This window comes from Theropithecus gelada, chromosome 20 (assembly GCF_003255815.1).
Source record: "Theropithecus gelada isolate Dixy chromosome 20, Tgel_1.0, whole genome shotgun sequence".
NCBI lineage: Eukaryota > Metazoa > Chordata > Mammalia > Primates > Cercopithecidae > Theropithecus > Theropithecus gelada.
In genome coordinates this window covers 8,044,352-8,067,464 of record NC_037688.1, presented here as the reverse complement: position 1 = coordinate 8,067,464, position 23,113 = coordinate 8,044,352, and the positions used below count along the sequence as shown (strand labels likewise).

At 39.6% G+C, this 23,113-nt stretch overlaps 1 protein-coding gene and 1 non-coding gene across 8 annotated transcripts in view; both read left to right on the top strand.

The window, feature by feature from the left end:
• The first annotated feature begins 527 nt into the window (after positions 1–527).
• Positions 528–23,113, top strand: part of BRD7 (bromodomain containing 7) — a 56,717-nt gene continuing 34,131 nt past the window's right edge. For 6 of the 7 annotated variants that reach the window (XM_025370034.1, XM_025370033.1, XM_025370031.1 and 3 more), the window contains exons 1-5: positions 528–770; positions 1,189–1,397; positions 14,747–14,876; positions 15,196–15,253; positions 19,514–19,658. In XM_025370034.1, coding sequence (XP_025225819.1) covers positions 722–770; positions 1,189–1,397; positions 14,747–14,876; positions 15,196–15,253; positions 19,514–19,658 — 591 coding nt within the window. In that variant the 5' untranslated portion in view covers positions 528–721. The remainder of the gene's footprint in view (positions 771–1,188; positions 1,398–14,746; positions 14,877–15,195; positions 15,254–19,513; positions 19,659–23,113) is intronic. The other variant, XM_025370035.1, reaches the window with a different exon arrangement.
• On the top strand, positions 17,389–17,492 carry LOC112614889. The gene has a single exon (XR_003117189.1). It is a non-coding gene; the product is annotated as a small nucleolar RNA U13 (small nucleolar RNA).

Genomic DNA, 23,113 nt, shown 5'->3' with positions numbered 1-23,113 from the left:
GGGAAAGTGGAAAGAAAGGAAGAGTGGGGGAAGGAGGAAGGGTAAAAAAAGAAAAGGGAAAAAATAGGGAAGGAGACAGGGAGAGGAGAAGGAAGGGAGACGCGGGAGGAAGAACAGAGAGAGGGAAGGCTTGAAGGGAGGCAGTAAGTAGGGAAGGAAGAAAGGAAGGAAGGAGGAAAGGAAAGAGAAAGAGAGACAGGGAGGAGAAAGAAGGGAGGGAAGGGGAGAGGGAGGGAGAGACACACAGAGACAGAAACAAGACAGACAGATTGAGGGCAGAAGGAGGAAGGAAGACAAACAAGATTCTGAGCGGTAGATCCCGCCCCGGCCCCGCCCCGGCCCCGCCCCAGCCTCGCCCCGGCCCCGCCCCGGCTCCGCTCCCGGCCCCGACTCCGCCCCCGGCCCGCGAGCTGCAGCGCCACCTCCGGTCGCCAGGGGCCGCCACCCACAGCCGCCGGCACCCTGCACGCGCGGCGGGCCCTCTTTCCCGCCTCTGCTCCGGCCGCTCGCCCCCCCCGCCACCGCTCTCGGGCTCCGACCGGTCTCGCGCGCCGTCTTCTCGAGAGGGGCCTCGCGCCGCCCGGCGCGCGCCGCCCCCCTGCCTCGCGGCGCGGGGTCTCGCGGGCCCCGCTCCCGCCCTCCGCTCGCCTGGCCCGGACCGGAAGCGGCGCCGCACGGCCTGGGCCTGGCGCGGGGGGCGGGCACCGGGGCCCGGTCGGACATGGGCAAGAAGCACAAGAAGCACAAGTCGGAGAAACACCTCTACGAGGGTGAGGAGTGGGCCGGGGTGCGGGCGGTGGGCTCTCGGCCCCTTTGCGGGGCTTCCGCTCTTTCCCAGTGGCTTAGGGGCGGCCCAGGGCCCTTCCCTCCCACGGCAGGCCCAGGCCCGCGAAGGGGGCGCGTCCTGCCCGAGGCCGCGCTGCCCCCCTTGCGGCGGCGGCATTCGAACCCGGGTCCCCCTGGTCCGGTGGGTCTCTGGTGGGGAGACGTGAGGCGGCCCGAGAGGCGTGGGAGCGTTCGGGGCGGGCAGCGCCGCACCCCCGGGCCAGGCTCTGTCATTCAACAGGTGCTTCGCGGGGCGCCCAAAGCCACTTCGGCGTTGCTGCGCCTTCGCGCTCTGCATCCTTAGCACTCGCTGGAGAGCCCCGACTTTAATCGACGCACTTTCGTTTCTTTTCTTTTTTTAAGAGTATGTGGAGAAGCCCTTGAAGCTGGTTCTCAAAGTAGGAGGGAACGAAGTCACCGAACTCTCCACGGGCAGTTCGGGGCACGAGTCCAGCCTCTTCGAAGACAAAAACGATCATGACAAACACAAGGACAGAAAGCGGAAAAAGAGAAAGAAAGGAGAGAAGCAGGTTCCAGGGGAAGAAAAGGGGAGAAAACGGAGAAGAGTTAAGGTACAAGTGGTTGCATTGCTTTGGCTTTGCGGACGGCACCGCCTCCTCCAGCTACCAACCTCACTTTATTTTCTTTGTATCTGGGGAAACTGAAACGCCTCTAAGATCTGGCTCATTTGAAGAGGAGCAGGACAGAATAGAGACATGAATCATCTATGAGTTTCGGCAAATCGTTTTTGAATTACACTCTTAGGCAATTGTACTTGCACATCAGGTGAGGAAGCAGCTAAGCCCAAATTTTCAGGAGCTGCTTCAAAGAATGCTTTTTCCGTCTAGGCAGGGTAAAAAGTCATGCTCAAGAAAGCCTCAGTGTTCGAGGTTTGTCAAACATAGTCATTTCATAAGTGAATGGGATCTACTGGGATTTAAATTTTGTTCTGAAATAAATATTATAATGCCAAATCTGTAATGAGCAACTTTAAGTCTTTTAAAATAGTGTTGTAGTCTATTGAGAAAGTTTGGTCAGAGATCTGTAATGGAGATTGATATTCTTAACCATTTGCATTTAACAGAAAAGAATGAGTAGCTACCATCTTGGTTTGAAAGCTGGGCAGAATAATTAATGGCTGGGCGCAGCAGCCCACGCTTGTAATCCGAACACTTTGGAATGCCGAGGTGGGAGGATTGCTTGAGGCTGAAAGTTCGAGACCAGCCTGGGCAACATAGCAAGGCCCTGTCTCTACGAAATAAACTACGAAAATTTCTAGAGCCTGGTGGTGTGCACCTGTGTCCCAGCTATTCAGGAGGCTGAGGTGGGAAGATCGCTTGAGCCCAGGAGTTTAAGGTCACAGTGAGGTGTGATCACACCACTGCACTCCAGCCTGGGCAATAATAGGAGACTCTGTCTCTAATAATAATAACATTGTTATTACTGTTATTAACTTTCCAAATTTAACCTGCCACTGAATGACTCAGTAAATCAATTATTGTGAAGGTAAATTTTCATAGGTTAGTTATATAACTTTTCTTATGTTTGTAAATACAACAGGAGCTTTCTCTTACATGTGATTGAACACATTGCTAAGTCACCAAGTCTTAGAGATCTTATTTTGAGGATTTCTTAAGTCTGTTCCTTCCCTTTTGTCCCAGTTTTTATTAGCTTTGGCTAGGTAGGAGTAATGTTTTGTTTTCTTCCTTAAATTATAAAACCCATATATGCATTTGATTTTTTAAAAGTAGTTCATGTGGTACAAAAGTACACAAAATGAAAAAAGTTTTCCTCACCGCAATCCTTCACATAGACTCCCTCTTCAGAGGTAACCAGTTTATTTTTGTTTTTTTTTTTTTGATTAATAGTAGTAAAGTAATGCGTGAAGATGGTTTTTAAAAGTCGAGAGTACTACACAGCTTTTTGACACAAAGCAGGCTGCTGCTCCACTCTGGAGTTGTACTTCCTACACTTTTTAGTATTTTTCCTTGCCTACATCTCCATTTCGAAATACAGGTTTATATTGCTATTTGCTGATTTAGCAGTTTATATCTTCTACTGACATCATGTTATGGAAGGTGAGAATTCAATTTCCCTTGCTCAAGATATAGGTACATCACAATTATTGGTTAAATTAATATTAAAGCGATTGTAGACAAGTACAGTATGCAAATACAAATCTGAACTTAACTAGTTAGATCATTGCTTTCATTTGTTTGGTTATTGCTTAATAATTCTTCCTAAACTCTAAGATTTATGAAACTCATTTGAGTTCTTTTCTCTGGAGACATTTATCTTACAGCGCTCTGTCTCCTGGAGGCTGGATTAGTTACTGTCAAGGCCTCCTGGGACTCTCCTTCACCTGCTTCCTGGATCTCATGCCTTCCTCTTTCTTGATTCATTCTCTTGTTCTGGTGGACTCTTAACTCTAGGAACTTCCTAAGAAAGCATACACAGCGGGTAGCTTTTATAAGTTCTAACATGTTTGAAAATCTGTATTCTACCCTCATACAGGTTGATGGTTTGACTTGTTTAGATTGAAAATTATTTTCTTTCAGACTTTTGAAGGCATTCATTACTTTGTTGTTTTCTGGCTCCCAAAATTGGTGTTGGGAAGTCTGTTGCCATTCTGATTCTTAGTCCTTTGCATATGACCAGTATTTGCTAACTTGAAATTTTTAGGATCTTCCCCCTTATCTTCAGTGTTCTGACATTTCGCAATTAATACTTGTGCCTTCAGTTCAGAGCTGTTTGCTTGAAGTGTTCCTGTGTTCATTTCTTTCCCTCCATTTTTTCTTTTCTTGGTTTCTGGAACTCCTGCCCTTTAGATATTAGACTCCTGAACTGATCCTCTAATTTTCTTATGTTTTTCTCATATTTTTTCTGGGTGTGTGTGGGGCGGGGGAGGGTTCTTCCTTCAAGGAACATCCCTAAAATTTCTGACTTTTCTGGATTTATTTCAGATCTTATACCTTGAATTTCCAAGAATTTTTCTTGTTCTCTAATTGTCCTTTTTGAATTAGCACCCTGTTCTTGATTTTAGATGCAGTATATTCTTTTCTTTCTCTGAGGATATTAATTGAAGTTTTTTCCTGTTTTTTCCTCCTAAGTTTTCTTTTGCTCCCTGCCCTGTCTCTCTCTCCCCCAAATTCTTCCATTTATTCGTCTGTCTCTGTTTTCTGTTGAAAGCATCCTTTAGTTGTCTGTTGAGCTTTTGCAGTCTGTACAAAGCTGAGTAAATGCTTTTTACCTAGACAGAGGTTGTCAGTTAATGGACTTTATTGTAGAGTGACTAACAGGGACTTGGTCATTTTGGTGAAGAATGCCCCAATGTCTGTACCTTACAGATGTTTTCCCTGGGATTTTAGTTTCTCCAGAGAAAAATCCTCTCCTAGGAGATGGATTTTGCCAGTTTTATCCGTATTTCTGGAGCCAACTATGGGACAGGGGCTGAAGGTCTTACCACCCAGTTTTCTGAGTCTGGCATTTCTCCTCACTTTTGGCTCATCTGGAGATTTGGAGACTCTCAGGTTCCCGGTGTCTCCCAGTTCTGAGCTTTTCCAGGGTTCTGGGATTTGGGCTTTTTTCAAAGGTATCCACCTCTCTGCATACGGGAGTATCTTGCTTTCTCTGTTCTGCAAATCACCCCATTTGCCTTCCGTCTCCCAAGTGTGTTGACGTGGCTTATCCACCTTTGTCCCTTATGTGCCCTTTGTTCCGGCCATCGTCTTGTTTAACAAAAGTTGAGGTAACCACTTTGAACCAGTCTGGTTTTTGTTCTGGCAGCTACCACCATAATCCCATGAATACATTAATATTCTTCATTTCTTGTTTTATTCATTATCTTATTCTTTATATTGACTACATGGTATTTAGTTACATGGATATACCATACTTATGACTATTACTTTTAAATCTTACATGTAATGCTGCAGTGAGCCTCATTGTACACACACCTTTGTACACTTGTGTAAGAATATCTTCAGGATAGGTTCTTAGAAGTCCCCCCTGCCGCCCCATGTTCCAGCTGCTGTATCCTTTCTTGACTGTGGCTCTAATGATCATCAGTCGCATTGTATTTTGATGTCATTGCACCTAAAATGGGTTCATATCCACAGTCTCTTCTGGACACAACACCTCTCAGAGTAGGACAGGTAGGGAGATGGTTTCTATTTCACATTCAGGGGTAGAGACTTCAGATCATCTGGGGTGTCACTGGTTCTGTAGGGACTGTTTGGGTCATTTTTTTTTTCCAGACTAGACCAGGGAAGCAGGGAGAGATTCTTTTTGCTAGTGTTATGTAGGGAGGGAGACCTTAGAGATGCCTCTGTGAGCTCTGTTCTGAATGTCCAGGAAGTTGTAGGGACAGTAGTTGCTGTGATCTCTTCTTGGGAGAAAGAAGAGCTAGAGTATGATTGTGAGGGACTGGCGACTCTTCTCTCAGTTCCATGCAGCTGGATGGAGGACAAAGGATGTCCTCTTCCTTTCAAAACATTTTTCTAAAAGGCATACATAACTTCTGCTTATGTTTTACTAACCAGGACCTAATCACATAGTCACCTTAGCTGCTAGGGAGACTGGAAGATGTTGTCTTTTTTCTTTTTTTCTTTTTTGAGATAGGAACCTGCGCTGTCGCCCAGGGCAGAATGCAGTGGTGGAGTCATGGCTCACTGCAGCTTCAAACTGCTGGACTTAAGTGATCCTCTCACCTCAGCCTCCTGAGTAGCTGGGACTACAGGCGTCTATCACCACACCCAGCTAATTTTTTCAAAAACATTTTTTTTTAAGATGGGGTCTTGCTATGTTGTCCAGGCTGGTCCCAAACTCCTGGGGTCAGGTGATCCTTTCACCTCAGCCTCCCAAAAGTGCTAAGATTACAAGTGTGAGCTACCATGTCTGGCATTTTAGTTGTGGGGAGTGAATGGGGGGGGGTATTGTACCTTGCTAAAAATTAGGAATCAGTTACTTAGGAAAATAAGATAAAAGGGGAAGTGCGTGCACACGCGCACGCACACACACACACACAACACAAAGCCTTATAATTTTTCAGAGGTGCCTTAGTTAACTGAATTTCTTGTTTTGAATAGGAAGGCCCTAACTATATTAGTTTAAAATGCCCCAACAGGTAGGATCAGCAGTATTTCTCCCTGTACAGCAGTGGTATTTAATGCCAACCAAAGCATTAGGGGTACAGCGTGCTTTGATTTCCACCAGACACCACACCTATGAAAGTGATGAATTTTCTTATTCCTTAAACGTTCTGATGCTGAGCAGTTGGCAAAGAATTTGCCTGCTGGCATGACTCTTAAAACATTAATTTTCCTTTCCTAAATGTTCAGTCTTATGTTTTCCCATGTTATGTGAAAAATAAAATAACGGCTCGTAAAAAATGCTCATGCCATCTGATCTAGTCGTACATACACAAGACGATAGTTAAGTAAAACTAAGATGCAATAGGTAAAATTTTGTGTGGCTGTTAACTTGATAAAATGATTTATAAAAATTACAGATGTATTTCTAAAATTACATTAGAAGAAGTAACCATATACACACCCATTATGATTGTAACACAAAAAAATTACACATACATTTTACAGATAACAACTGCTACTTATCAGGCATGTAGTACATGCTAGGTTCTGTGCTGAGCGCTTTATGTACATCATCCTACTATACTCCCTCCTGTAATCCTGTGAGACTGGTGTTACCGCTCTATTTTGTCGGATTGTGGTACAATATACATAGCATAAAATTTACCATTTTAATTATTTTTAAGTGTGCAGTTCAGTAGTGTTAAGTGTATTTACATTTTTGTGCAACTGTTTTCCAGAACTTTTTCATACCCATTAACAACTCCCCATTTTCCTTTCTCCCTCTCCTCAGACTTTGGCGACCACCATTCCACTTTCTGTCTCTATGAGTTTGATTGCTCATATAAGTGGAATGATACAGTATTTGTCTTTTTGTAGCTGGCCTGTATCATCTAGCACAATGTCCTCAAGGTTTATCTGTTGTAGCAAGTGTTGGAATGTCCTTCCCTTCTAAGACTAAATGCTACTCCATTGTATGGATATACCACATTTTATTTATTCATCAGTCAGTGAACATGTGGTTTGCTTCCACCTTTTGGCTGTTATGAATAATGCTGCTAGGAACATGAATTGTACAAAGTTCTCTTTAAGACCCCTACTTTCAGTTCTTTTGGATACACACCCACAAATAGAATTACTCTATCATATTATCTTCTCTTTTATAAATGAGAAAATTGAGGCTCAGGGAGGTTAAGTAACTTTACCAAGGTCACACAGGTAGTGCCAGAACAGTAACTCAAATTCTGCCCTTAAGAAGTCTTCAATCTAAAAGAGTTGTTAAAGTGGGCACCAACCTCTGCCCACAGCCCATGGGGAAATAAAGTCAGTGCCCTAACAGAGGCAGGGTTCTTTTCTGCGGCTCCTGAGAGTACATGGATCTGGGGGAAATCACAGAAGACTTTGCTCAGGAAGCAGCATTTGAGTTGGGCTTTAGAAATCAAAATACAGTGATGTAACACTATATGTTCAGTTAATGTGGGGTCAACTATATGCCCTGAGAGAAATGGCTCTTTTTATGGTAGTTCAGTAGAAGTATTCTAAGATTGTAAGTCATGAGTATTGTACTTTATGGACTACTTCAGGTATTTTCCAAGGTGATCTGACAACTCAGTTTTTATTTATGTGCTGACTTTAGATGATGATCCCTGAATAGAATGATAGGCCACTGGGTAGAGACATGGAGGTCAGGAAAACCACACACCAAACAGGATTATGGAACTGTTGTTAGAGGATTAGCTCGAAAATGGGCAAGAAGGAGATGTGTATAGGGGACATAAAGTAGATCTCTTTTTAAACACAGAATGCGTTGGGGGGGGTAGGGTAAGATCTGAAAGGCAGCTGAGATGACCGAGTAAGGAGTTTGAGTTTCAGTATGTAGTCAGTCAAAAAATTTGAGTGGAAGAATGATAAAAGCTGAGCCTTAGTAACATAAATCTGGTAACAGTATCTAACAAATATTGAATGGAGAGATTAGAAACTGTAGAGAGACTTGCATAGAAAGCTTTTTATTGAAATAGCTCAGACGAGTGGTCTCAATTCCTTTATTGAAACTCTCTTGCTGTTCTGAAGAACACAGTCCTAACCTGAATGATGTCTTAACAGCTTTGTAGGTCAACTTCAGGTTTAGTTGCTGAAAGAGGTGAGGCCAGTCACATTGCTTAGGGATGTTACCAGAATAAAATGAGAAAGATAGTAGTCATTAAGGAAATTTTTTTACTCAAAAGCATTAACACATACAGGATGCATTAACACATATAGGATGTTATAAAGCTAAAATTAAGTAAAACTTTAATGAAAATTACAGTAAATTCCAGTAAATACCTATTTTATTAAAGCACTATACTAAGTCCAATAGTGGAGTCAGACTCATAACTAACGTTCGAGTGTTTACTGTCTGCCAGACACTATTCTAAATTCTTTGTGTATATTTACTATTTTGATCCTTAGAAATAATTCTGTGAGGTAGGTGCTGTTAGTATCTCGTATTGCTGATTTAACTGAGTCACAGAGTATGAGGTAGCTTTTAACTAGAGAGGAGCAGTGACTAATCATATTAAGCAAAATGAGAATTCTGGCAAAACAGTTCATTGACTTGTGCCATCTGTCACACCTGGGATCTCCGGGCTGCTGTAGCTTATCTGGCTTGGCAGAAAACCCTTCCCCTTTCTCAGCATTGGTCCGTGTGTCTCCCTCCTCAGGTAGTTATCTCAACCCCAAAAGACCTCCAAGGACGGAAGAACTCGGAAGAGGGGCCTTTGAGTAGCATTGCTCCTCTGATAGAAGGCTGTTTATCTGTTTCTTTATTCAACAAATATTTACCTAACACCTGTTATCTGGCCAGATTGTACTAGGCTGCAGTGATTAAGATAGATAAATAAATAATATCCTATAGGAGCTCAAAGTTGGACTCAGAAATCAGACATGAAAGTATAAATAAACCTTACGGCCTGGTAAATCCTAAGGGAGGTTTGACTAACGTGTTTCAGGAATCCAGGGAAAGGTATGCCTCATTCTGCCGTGGGCAGCCAGGGGAAAGCATCATAGAGGTAATGGCTAACCTGTGTAGCAAATGCTGTTTTTAGCCTAGGGCCAAAAGTGATGTGCAGCTGCAAGGTAATGAAACATTTTTCATTGGATTCTAAAATCAGCTGTTAAAAGGGACCTGTACATTGTTTTGCATATTGGAACATCACTTGAATATATGTATGTGTATATATCCTCCAAAAGTAACCAACCTGAAGGACAGTACTTATTACTAAGGACTTCAACTGTTAATTTGCATGTTTTTGTGTTCCTATTTCATGCTGTCTCCTATGATTAATTACTTCTGCAAATACTTAGCAAGTATTATGTGTTAGGCATTGCTGAGCTTGCAGGTATGGAGCTGAATAAGACAAGGACCTATGTCCAGAGGAAGCTCCAGTAGAACAGGCAGATGTCATTTGTTGAATGAATAATGTGGTTTGGTAAGTGTTAAATCCTAGTAATCTGAGCAAAGATTTGCTTTAAAAGCATTACTCATAGATTAATAACTTACCATCAAGTTGTGGGCAAATTAGAATCTAGTCAGAAGTGAGTAAATGTGTTTGTAGTTATGGAAATAGCCCCTCTTCCTTTCTCCTGCCTCAAATCTTCATGCACGCAAGATATTTCCTCTGCCTGGAATGCTGTTCCCACACACCCACCTCCACCCCCAACCTGGCTAGATTCTTTCTCCTTCAGATCTCAGCTCAGATGTTACTTCCTCATGGAAACCTTCCCACACTTTTCCAGTCTAAATTATTTTCACCCAAAAGTTATTCTGTCCTTGAAATCTGTTTTGTTGTTGTTTTTAAGACTAGTCAAGTGAAGCAGTGGGAATGGGGAAGGAACAAAGAAATCTGTAGCTGGTTGTGATCAATTAGTTGTAAACATGTTTTTTTTTTTTTAATGAGTTGTTTAATGTGTATCTCTGCTGTTATAAACATGTTTATTTTTTTAAATGAGTTATTTAATGAACATCTCTGCTGTTCCATTCTGAGCTCTGTAAGAGTAGGGTTGTATGTATTTTCCCTTTCACTATATAGCCACGCAGTAAAGCCTCATTTATTGAATGAATGTCCATCATGTGCTAAGTAATGTGCTAAAACTTCACATAAACTTTAATCCTTAAAATAGCCCTGTGAGGTATGTATTGTTTTGTCTATTTTAAAGATTAGAAAATTAGACTCCAAAAAATTACATAGTTTATCCATGATGCCATAGCTAATTGCATAGTTTATCGATGATATCATAGCTTTGCCACCTACTAGTGACGAGGCCAGAATTTAAACCCACTTTATAAACTAACTGTAAACTCTTCTTCCTTAACTACCTGAAGTTAAATGGCACTAATATTTTTGCTTAGTTTTCTCTGTGTAATTAACAGAATTTACTATTAACCAGAACTATGTTAACTTATGGTTTTACATAACTGTATTCCTTTAATAAGTGACATTGACAACAGGATTCTACAGCATACTCTGAATTATGAAGAAGAAAATGCGAAGGTTGGAATCAGAATTTTAGGTGGAGAGAGACCTGTAGAGATCAAAGCCTTGTGTTGTACAGATGGGAAACTGAGTCTAAAACAGTGGGGTACCTTGTTAAAAGTCATATGCTGGTGAACTAGAAGCTAGATCTCCAGATTCTCAGTCTGGAAATAGGATGCTACAATATCTCTATTCAGTTTAGGGTAGTTTCCAAGCGTATGTTTTTATATTCTTTTTTCTTTTGGACTCCCTAGCCCCAAAGACTTCTTACTTTACTGAATAATAAAGTAGTTACTTTATATAAAGGATAACTAGGTAAAGATACTAGTTGGGGTAGTTCAGAAACATTATACCCTCCGTTGGTACTTTTTCCACTTGGCTAGTTCGTAATTGACCATGTCTTTAACTCTGTAAGATAAATAATAACAGTTAAATCTCCATCTTGCGTGTGATAAAGAGGTCTGATGAGAGTAAATGAATTGCCTAAGGTCACAGTGGTTTTTTACTTTATTCTTTTAGTTCTTTTTTTTGAGACAAGATCTGGCTCTGTTGTCCAGGCTAGGGTGCAGTGGTGCAATCTTGACTTACTGCAACCTCCACCTCCTGGGGCTCAAGCCATCCTCCCATCTCAACCTCCCAAGTAGCTGGGACTACAGGTGCACAGTTTTGTATCTTTTGTAGAGATGGGATTTTGCTTTGTTGCCTAGGCTGGCCTCGAACTCCTGAGCTCAAGTGATCCACCCGCCTTGGCCTCCCAAAGTTCTAGGATGACGGTTGAGCCACCACATCCAGCCAACAGAGTGTTCTAAGGATGAAGCTGGACTCCTAGAGCATAGGTTAGCAAGCTGGCCAACAGTTTTAGTAAATAAATTTTTATTGAAACACAACCAAATTAATTCATTTACATATTATCTGTGGTGGTTTTCATGCTACAACATACTATAATACAAAAGCAGAGTTTAGTAGTTGTGACAGACCTTATGGGCCACAAAGCCTAAATATTTACAGTTTGGCTATTTTTGGTTTTTGTTTTGTTTTTCAGACAGAGTCTTGTTCTGTCGCCCAGGCTGGAGTGCAGTGGTGCGTTCTCTGCTCACTGCAACCCTCGTGGGTTCAAGCGATTCTCCTGCCTCAGCCTCCCAAGTAGCTGGGATTACAGGCGCACACCACCACCCACAGCTGATTTTTGTATTTTTAGTAGAGATGGAATTTCTCCATGTTGGCCAGTCTGGTCTCAAACTCCTGGCCTCAAGTGGTACACCTGCCTCAGCCTCCCAAAGCGCTGGGATTATAGGCATGAGCCACTGCACTTGGCCCAGTTTGGTCGTTTACCAAAAAGTTTGCTGGCCCCAGTTCTAGACTCTTGGCAGTGACACTGTACGAGTTTTTTCTACCTGGGAGAGTACATACTGCCTCTCAAGCTGTCCTTTCTTCACGGGTCATATTTAATAGGAAGGAATCTGTGTCTCTGTGGCTGTTATTCTGTAGAACAGGTGTTCTAAACTTGCCAGTCTACCAAAGATCCATACCAGTGTCTCTGGACGAAGGATTTAAAATTTTCAAAGTTAAGAATTACTGCAACAGAATATGTTGTGAGGTGGTGAAAATACATTAATCAACTAACAGTGGTAACTAGGATCAAGCATGAGTTCATTTTATAACACTGCTCTCTGGAGCTTTTAAAACAACCATATATTCTGTATTAGGTGCTTTGGATTCTGAAAATAGAGTGCAAAGATCTAGATCAGTGATTCTCAAAGTGTGGTCCCGATACCAGCAACACCCACATGGCCTGGAAACTTGTTAGAAAGTACAAATTCTCAGTCTCTACCCCATACCTGCAGATCAGTAATTCTAGGGACAAGGCCCAGCCATCTGTGTTTTTAATGAGACCTTCAGGTGATTCTAATGCACACTAAAGCTTGTGAACCACAAGGGGACCTCAGAATTTTTGTTTCTTGCCAAATCTTAAATAATCCTGATGCTGCCAGTCTGGGGACCATGCTTTGAGAACCGCTGCTCTGGATACTAGAAATAAAAAATAGGGTATAGGCCAAGAAAATAGCTTTTTGAGTCCATAAGATCCTGTTGAGAATCTTGATTTTGATGATCATAAAATGGGCATTGTTGGACAATTTTACTTCAAAATTTAAATTTTAAAAATGCATACATGTATGTATCTATATGTATTTTTTTCCTCTAAGAAAAGAAGAGGGCAGACAGAGATGAAGCGTCCCTTATACCCTTTCAGAGTCCCATTTCTGTCTTTCCTTCTAATAGAGAGAACCACTCTACTGAATTTGGTGTATATCACATGCATGTTTTTATAATTACAAGTTCTGTATAAATCTGTAAGCATTGTATGCTTACACATTTTTATACTTACCTCGTAACAGATAATTGTTCTGCAACTTTTTCTCCAGACTTTGTTTCTGAACGTTATCCATGTTGATACAATATCATTTTAGCTCATTTATTTTACCTGTTATGTAAATACGACATAATTTATTAATCCATTTTCCTTTTAATAGGCATTGGATTATTCCTATTTTTTACTATTTTAAACAATGCTGCAGTAATCTGGTACCAAGTCTCCATGTAGACCGTACGACAGGAAATTTCTCTGGTATATGCACAGGCAGTAGCAGTTGAGAAGTAGGATAAAGGCTTTGCTAGCTTTGATAGATATTGCTAATTGCTCTGCTAAGGATTGTTCCTATTCACCCAATTGCAAGGTATGAAAATCCCATTTCTCTACATTTTTATCAAAACCTGACATTTCAGACATTTTAAATGTTGCCAAAGAGAGGTGAAATAACTTCTAGTTTTTAAATCTATAATTACCCAAGTTCCAGGGAGCTTGAGCTAGTTCTCATGTTCTCAACATTTCATGTTTCTTATTCTGTGAGTTACCTGTAATGTCGCTTATCTGTTTCCTTTTTGGATTTTTTGCCTTTTTGCATAGATTTATAGATGCTCTTTATGGAATCTTTCTTAATGTTTTATAAGTTGTGTTTCAAGTACTTTATTTCAGTCTATCGTTAGATTTTTAACTTGGTTCATGGATTTTGTTGAGGTACCGAAATTTATCAACTTAAGTTTTTCCTTAAAACTGTATTCTTTTTTTTTTTTTTTTTTTTTTTTTGAGATGGAGTCTTGCACTCTCGCCCAGGCTGGAGTGCAGTGGTACGATCTCGGCTCACTGCAAGCTCCGCCCCCTGGGTTCACGCCATTCTCCTGCCTCAGCCTCCCGAGTAGCTGGGACTACAGGCGCCTGCCACCACACCCGGCTAATTTTTTTTTGTATTTTTAGTAGAGACAGGATTTCACCATGTTAGCTAGGATGGTCTCGATCTCCTGACCTCGTGATCCACCCGACTCGGCCTCCCAAAGTGCTGGGATTACAGGCTTGAGCCACTGTGCCCATCCAAAAATTTATTCTTTTTATATCTTATTTAAGAAAGTCTTTTTCTATTCTTGGGTCTTAAAGATGCTTTACTTTCATCTGAAGTTCTGAAGCTTTGCTTTGTACATTTAAGTCTTTATCTGGAATTCACTTTTGTGTATGGCATGAAGTAGAACTCAAATTCTATTTTCTCTTTTCAGGTAACCAGTTGTCTCAGTACCACCCTTTTGTCATTGACTTATAATCACCTCTGTGATATACTAAGATTATTCTATGTACATGGGTCTGTTTCTGTACTCTGATCTCTTCTGTTGGTTTAGTTGTCTGTCAGACCCACATTGTCTTATTATCACGTTACACAAATAATATCTGGTAAGACATATCATCTTATTCTGACCTTTTTCAAAACTATTGTGTTCTTAATCGTTCACTCTTCAAGGTAAATTAATGTAATTGGCATGTCGAATTCCATGAAAATTTTTGTTTTTAAATTTCAATTGGCATTACATCGAATGTATTGGTAACTTGAGAGAGGATTGACTCTTTCAATTCATGAACATAGTATATCTCCTTTATTCAGGCCTGCTGTGACCTTCAATACGTTCAATAATGTTTCAGTTTTTCCCAAAAGGTTTTGGGTATCTTTTATTAGATTTATTTCTATACACACTATGTTGCTTTTTTGGATAGTAGTGTTTTTCTAACTGGTTATTTCTGGCATAGAGACGCCTTTTTTTTTTCCTTTGTGAACATATTATTCTCTCCTTTTCCAGTAGATGTCAGTAAAATACATTGAGCTCATTATTAAGAATATTTTCTTTGCAATGATGTCTTTTTACCCCTTAAAATGATTTGTGTATTTAAAGATATTGGTTCTGAAATATTTCTAAATTATCTCCCTTTGTTCCATTTAGGAGGATAAAAAGAAGCGAGATCGAGACCGGGTGGAGAATGAAGCAGAAAAAGACCTCCAGTGTCATGCCCCTGTGAGATTAGACTTGCCCCCTGAGAAGCCTCTCACAAGCTCTTTAGCCAAACAAGAAGGTTGGAATAACTCTGAATTAACTATCCTGAATGAGGATGCTGCAATTATTATAGCTCAGGAAAATAGTGGGGTTTTAGCTCCTAAGTTGGAGCTTTGTAATTGAATTTTTAAGTTTTTTCTCTCAAACTGCATAAGAGCTTTAAATTAGCTTCAATTTTGGATTGATACTCTCAAAACTTCAATATAGTTTTAAGATAAATGGAATTTCTGTATGAGGTATTTAATGATGGCTATTATTAAATAGAAAATGATCTAGTAAATAATACTCTCTAGAATACTCCTTTTTAAAACACCCTTTTCCCTTCTTCTTTGCTTTAGAAGTAGAACAGACGCCCCTTCAAGAAGCTTTGAATCAACTGATGAGACAATTGCAGAGGTAAGTGTTTTTCCAATATTTTTATAACATAGAAATTAAAATGGTAAATGTGTAGCATCCAAACCACATTGTGCCTAACTCCAAACATACTTGATTTTAGTGAATGATAAATATTTTGCCTGGCAGCAGAAGTACTCCAAGAGGCTAACTTTTAGATATTCTTTATTTGGTTTGTTTCCCTAGCAACTTGAAGGGTGTTACATAATACTTTTAATGACAAATTTCTGTCTCTGAAGTAATTTCTGATGTTAAAACTTTAAGCCAGGAATAAACAATACAGCTGTTTCCACTTTGCTAATAGATAGAAATACCTTCTGTGTATTTGTACAATGCTTATCATGCCATGAATGTTTAACAGTTATTAAGTATGGGAGAAAAAATAAAACACCATGAATAGGAATTATGGCCTTCTTTTAAAAGCAGAAATTTGTTTTTAAAATTTCAGTGCCTAGATTAAGCCAATGTTGAGTTCTTAAAAGGGAAAAGAATAACTCAGTCTTTATAAAACATTTATTTTGGGACGGGTGCTGTGGCTCACGCCTGTAATCCCAGCACTTTGGGAGGCCGAGGTGGGCGGATCACGAGGTCAGGAGATGGAGACCATCCTGGCTAACACGGTGAAACCCCATTTCTACTCAAAAATACAAAAAAATTTGCGGAGCATGGTGGCGGGCGCCTATAGTCCCAGCTATTCGGGAGACTGAGGCAGGAGAATGGTGTGAACCTGGGAGGTGGAGCTTGCAGTGAGCTGAGATTGCGCCACTCCACTTCAGCCTGAGCGACAGAGCCAAGACTCCATCTCAAAAAAGTAAATAAAATAAATAAATAAATAAAAATAAATATTTATTTTGATACCTCTCTTTACTCAAAGATATTTACATTATTTGCAAAGGGTTTATGGTTGTAGAGCATACATTTTTACAGTGGACTTTCTTTCATTGTATTGAACTTAAGTCAACCCAGAACACATTGTAAATAATTTTTCTCTAATGTAATCTGTATTCAATGCCTGTTTAGGTTTGCAGTTAAGATCAGAAGTTAGCCGAGTATAGTAGCTCACACCTGTAATCCCAGCACTTTTTGGGAGGCTGAGGTGGGTGGATCACTTGAGGCCAAGAGTTTAAGACCAGCCTGGACAACATAGTGAGACCCCATCTCTACAAAAAAATAAAAATCCTAGTGTGGTTGCACACACCTGTAGTCCCAGCTGCTCCAGAGACTGAGGTGGAAGGATCACTTGAGCCCAAGAGGTTAAGGCTGCAGTGAGCTGTGATAGCACCATTGCACTCCAGCCTGGGCAGCAGAATGAGACCTTTTCTAAAAAAAAAAAAAAAAAAAAAAAAACTTGTCTCTCTTCTTTTTTGGTGTTTGAGAAAAATTAATCTCTAGTCTTTATATTTAAATAACTCATTCATTACTTCACTACTTCTCCAAAGGGAGTGAATAGGTATTGGGTATTCCATTGCAGTTTACAAGGTGTGACTGTAAATGTCATGACTGCTTTACAGTTTTTCTTGCAACATAAGACCAGAATGTAAGTTAATGATGTCACCTTAAAAGAAATGACTTAATTAAAAGAAGACATTCAGATGGCCAATAGGTATATGAAAAAATGCTCACCATCACTAATAATCAGAGAAATGCAAGTCAAAATCACCGTGAGATACCACCTCACCCCAATTAGAATGCCTGTTATCAAAAGACAAAAAAAAGAAAAGCTGGCAAGAATGTGGTAGAGAAAGGGAAATTGTATATATTGTTGGTGGGAATGTAAATTAGTATCGCTATTATGGACAACAGTATGGAGGTTCCTCAAAAAATTAAAAATAGAACTGCCATATGATCCAACAATTCATCTACTGGGTATATATCCAAAGGAAATGAAATCTATATGTCCAGGAAATACCTGTACTCTCGTGTTAATTGCAGTGCTATTCATCGTAGCCAAGATGGAATCAGTCTAAGTGCCCATCAATGGATGAATGCATTTTTTAAAATGTGGTATGTATACACAATGGAATATTAATTCCACCATTAAAAAGAATGAAATACTATCATTTGTAACAACATGAATGAACCTAGAGGACATCATGTTAAATGAAATAAGCCAAACACAGAAGAACAAATACTGTGCAATCCTTTTGTAGTTCATAAGTGAAATGATTGGGTTTTCATGTTCCTTTGTGAGATATACCACCCTCAAACTTTGTTACAGCGTCAGCACATTACCAATCTGATGTGAAGACAGAAAATATGGTGAGGGCACAAATATGACATCATCTCATTCATGTGGGATCTTAAAAAGTTGATTTCATAGAAGTAGAGAGTAGAACAGTGTTTACCAGAGGCGAGGGAAAGGTAGAGGTGGTCAGCAGGTACAGAATTACAGTTAGATAAGAGGAATAAGCTCTGGTGTTCTGTTGCACAGTAAGGTGACAGCAGTCCACAACCATTTATTATATACATCAGAATAGCTAAAAGAAAGGATTTTGAATGTTCTTATCCCAAAGAAATAACAAGTGTTTAGGGTGATAAATATGCTAATTACCCTGATTTGATCATTACACAGTGATACTGAAGTATCCTTGTATATATGTATGTCAGTATATATGTGTCGAAACGTCATACTGTACCCTCTAAATATGTGCAATTATTATATGTCAATTAGAAACAAAATCTTAATGAAAAGAAAACACTTCAGAAAGTATTTCTTAGTCTAAAGACGTTAGCATTGTTAAAAACATTTTGGGAATTAGATCCCAGAGCCACACTGTTTTTGATTAGTTTTAGTGATTGGATGATTCCTTATCCTTACCAGGAGCTAAGCCTGGTTAAAAAAAAAAAAAAAATCTAGTTGATCAAGTTTGATAATAGCATTTTTGGTCAAAACTAGACGGGGCTCTGTATTAAAATGATTGACCTAGGAGTTAGATAATTTCCTCCAAAGGGTAGCTTCAGGAGGCCACCCAGAGATGAATGCTGCCATTACGGTAACTCCTGTGGACGGTGCACATTTTGATGTATAGGTCCTGACTGGGTATTTTTGCTTGTTGTCATTTTTCAGTCTCATTGCTTAGGCACCCTGCTCTGAAAAACAAAGGCAGATTCACATAGACCTGAATCAGATTTCAACTCTTATTTAATGCATGGCTTAGGATAAATAATTTCAACCTCACTGAACCTCAGTATCCTCCAGTGGTGGAGGATACCACCACTTTGATGGCTTTTGTGAGGATTAGATATAAAATATGTCAAGTGCCTGCCACTTGGACTAGCAACATGGTAAATATGTTTTTAAAGTTGTTGTTATTTTTTAAACCATATTTTTACTGTTATTCTGTGGAGTAAGAAAACTCTTGGTATGCCAGATTTCCAGAAGGAAAAAAAAAAATCAGCATAATGATTTAATCATATAAAGCACTCATTCTCAACCTGACAGTACTGGAAATACAAATGCCAAATACTCAAATCCCAATGCCAATACTCACCTGTGGAAATATCACTGCCTGGACCCTACCCTTTTTCCCCAAGAGCTTCTGATACAGTGGGTCTAAGCTGAGTCTTCCTCCCGCTTCTTCCCTGCATTGGAATTTTTTTAAAGCTCCTGTGTGATTCTAATGTATAGCCAGTGTTGAGAATCTGTGATGAAGAGCACTAGTTTTCAAATTTGGGTTTCTGATTTTGGGGTTTTTTTGGTCTAGTCCTGTTTTGGCACACATATGGAGGTATAAAGAGGAGCTTTTTAATGTCAGTTTTTTTTTAGCATCCCCCACATATGCATGATAGAAGTTATATCCATTGATGGAGAAAATAGACATACATGGACCAGAAATGCAAGCCTATTAGAAGTTAATATGGAGGATTGTAGATGTATGTTAATAGTTACTATTTCAGCCTTTTCCCCTTTGGTTAATTAAAAATATGCAGTGCTGATCTCCCAAAGGTTAAAACATTGGTCAGTTAGTTGAGGTTTAGTTTGCTTCATTTTTTCCTATATAGGTGGAGCTGTTAATTAATGAGGCTTTGTATTTTATAAGAAAGAAATCTCCATCCTGAGGGTACAGCTAGTATGTAAAACTTACTTGTTATTAAATAGTTAATAGACTTTAAAATCATTTCTTCAGTTTTCAGTTAAAAATATGTTAACATATTACAAATTCTTTCTGCATCTGAAGGGTTTCCTCTGACTTATGCTCCTAAACCGTTAGATTTGTTTGTAATAGAATAAAATATAACATTGTCTTTTGCATATCTTCACAGAAAAGATCCAAGTGCTTTCTTTTCATTTCCTGTGACTGATTTTATTGCTCCTGGCTACTCCATGATCATTAAACACCCAATGGATTTTAGTACCATGAAAGAAAAGATCAAGAACAATGACTATCAGTCCATAGAAGAACTAAAGGTAACTCTTCAGTCCTATATACACAAAATCTTGGTAGAAATCTGCACATCTGATATTCAGAATCTTTCTCATTGACCTTTTATTTTGCAGAGAAATGAGTTTATTTTAAGATCCAGTATCTCTGTGTTTTTTTTGCTTCAGAAAACTTTTTATGAGCTTGGTGATGGAAAACCAGATGAAATAGGTCATCTGATATCTTTCATTCATAATTATTTTTGTCTTTAGTGAAATTTTGAGTTTGATATGTGTTCCACAGTATATTTTTTCCAACCTTAGAGTGAAATTTTTAGCTTTAGATCAATACAAGTAAAATTAATATTTTAATGAAAGTTGAGGGTTTTTTCTATTTCTAGACATATAAGGTATGCATATTGTATTAGTCCATTCTTACACTGCTATAAAGAACTGCCTGAGAGTGGGTAATTTATGACGAAAAGAGCTTTAATTGACTCACAGTTCCACAGGCTGTACAGCAGACGTGGCTGGAGAGGCCCATGGAAACTTACAGTTGTAGTGGAACATGAAGGGGAAGCAAGCACACCTTCACATGGCAGCAGGAGAGAGTGAAGGGAGAAGTGCTACAAACTTTCTTTTTTTTTTTTTTTTTTTTTTAGATGGTTTACATTTTTTTTATTTTGTTGTGTTTTTTTGTTTGTTTTAATTTAAGTTCTAGGGTACATGTGCACAACATGCAGGTTTGTTACATATATATACGTGTGCCATGTTGATGTGCTGCACCCATTAACTCGTCATTTACATTAGGTATATCTCCTAATGCCATCCCTCCCCCCTCCCCTGACCCCACAACAAGCCCCAGTGTGTGATGTTCCCCACCCTGTGTCCAGGTGTTTTCATTGTTCACTTCCCACATCTGAGGGAGAACATGCGGTGTCTGGTTTCTGTTCCTGTGTTAGTTTACTAAGAATGATGGTTTCCAGCTTCATCCATGTCCCTACAAAGAACGTGAACTCATCGTTTTTTATGGCTGCATAGTATTCCATGGTATGTGTGTGCCACATTTTCTTAATCCAGTCTGTCATTGATGGACATTTGGGTTGGTTCCAAGTCTTTGCTATTGTGAATAGTGCCGCAATAAACATACGTGTGCATGTGTCTTTATAGCAGAATGATTTATAATCCTTGGGGTATATACCCAGTAATGGGATGGCTGTATCAAATAGTATTTCTAGTTCTAGATCCTTAAGGAATCGCCACACTGTCTTCCACAATGGTTGAACTAGTTTACAATCCCACTAACAGTGTAAAAGTGTTCCTGTTTCTCCACATCCTCTCCAGCACCTGTTGTTTCCTGACTTTTTAATGATCGCCATTCTGACTGGTGTGAGATGGTATCTCATTGTGGTTTTCATTTGCATTTCTCTGATGGCCAGTGATAATGAGCATTTTTTCATGTGTCTGTTGGCTGCATAAATGTCTTCTTTTGAGAAGTGTCTGTTCATATCCTTCACTCATTTTTTAATGGGGTTGTTTGATTTTTTCTTGTAAGTTTGTTTGAGTTTTTTGTAGTTTCTAGATATTAGCCCTTTGTCAGATGAGTTGATTTTCCCCCATTCTGTAGGTTGCCTGTTCACTGTGATGGTAATTTCTTTTGCTGTGCAGAAACTTTTTAGTTTCATTAGATCCCGTTTGTCAATTTTGGCTTTTGTTGCCATTGTTTTTGTTGTTTTAGTCATGAAGTCCTTGCCCATGCCTGTGTCCTGAATGGTATTGCCTAGGTTTTCTTCTAGGGTTTTTATGGTTTTAGGTCTCACATTTAAGTCTTTAATCCATCTTGAATTAATTTTTGTATAAGGTGTAAGGAAGGAATCCAGTTTCAGCTTTCTACATATGGCTAGCCAATTTTCCCAGCACCATTTATTAAATAGGGAATCCTTTCCCCATTTCTTGTTTTTGTCAGGTTTGTCAAAGATCAAATGGTTGTAGATGTGTGGTATTATTTCTGAGGGCTCTGTTCTGTTCCATTGGTCTGTATCTCATGTTTTGGTACCAGTACCATGCTGTTTTGGTTACTGTAGCCTTGTAGTGTAGTTTGAAGTCAGGTAGCATGATGCCTCCAGCTTTGTTTTGGCTCAGTATTGTCTTGGCCATATGGGCTCTTTTTTGGTTCCATATGAACTTTAAAGTAGTTTTTTCCAATTCTGTGAAGAAAGTCATTGGTAGCTTGATGGGGATGGCGTTGAATCTGTAAATTACCTTGGGCAGTATGGCCGTTTTCACGATACTGATTATTCCTATCTGTGAGCATGGAATGTTCTTCCATTTGTTTGTGTCCTCTTTTATTTCGTTGAGCAGTGGTTTGTAGTTCTCCTTGAAGAGGTCCTTCACATCCCTTGTAAGTTGGATTTCTTGGTATTTTATTCTCTTTGAAGCAGTTGTGAATGGGAGTTCACTCATGATTTGGCTCTCTGTTTGTCTCTTATTGGCGTATAGGAATTCTTGTGATTTTTGCACATTGATTTTGTATCCTGAGACTTTGCTGAAGTTGCTTATCAGCTTAAGGAGATTTTGGGTTGAGACAGTGGGGTTTTCTAAATATACAATCATGTCATCTGCAAACAGGGACAATTTGACTTCCTCTTTTCCTAATTGAATACCCTTTGTTTCTTTCTCCTGCCTGATTGCCCTGGCCAGAACTTCCAACACTATGTTGGATAGGAGTGGTGAGAGAGGGCATCCCTGTCTTGTGCCAGTTTTCAAAGGGAATGCTTCCAGTTTTTGCTTATTCAGTATGATATTGGCTGTGGGTTTGTCATAAATAGCTTTTATTATTTTGAGATACGTCCCATCAATACCTAGTTTATTGAGAGTTTTTAGCATGAAGGCTGTTGAATCTTGTCAAAGGCCTTTTCTGCATCTTTTGAGATAATCATGTGGTTTTTGTCTTTGGTTCTGTTTATATGATGGATTACGTTTATTGATTTGCATATGTTGAACCAGCCTTGCATCCCAGGGATGAAGCCAACTTGATCGTGATGGATAAGCTTTTTGATGTGCTGCTGGATTTGGTGTGCCAGTATTTTGTTGAGGATTTTTGCATCAGTGTTCATCAGGGATATTGGTCTAAAATTCTCTTTTTTTGTTATGTCTCTACCAGGCTTTGGCATCAGGATGATGCTGGCCTCATAAAATGAGTTAGGGAGGATTCCCTCTTTTTCTATTGATTGGAATAGTTTCAGAAGGAATGGTACCATTCCTTTTGGTACCTCTGGTAGAATTTGGCTGTGAATCCGTCTGGTCCTGGACTTTTTTTGGTTGGTAGGCTATTAATTATTGCCTCAATTTCAGAGCCTGTTATTAGTCTATTCAGGGATTCAACTTCTTCCTGGTTTAGTGTTGGGAGGGTGTGTGTGTATCCAGGAATTTATCCATTTCTTCTAGATTTCCTAGTTTATTTGCATAGAGGTGTTTTAGTATTCTCTGATGGTACTTTGTAT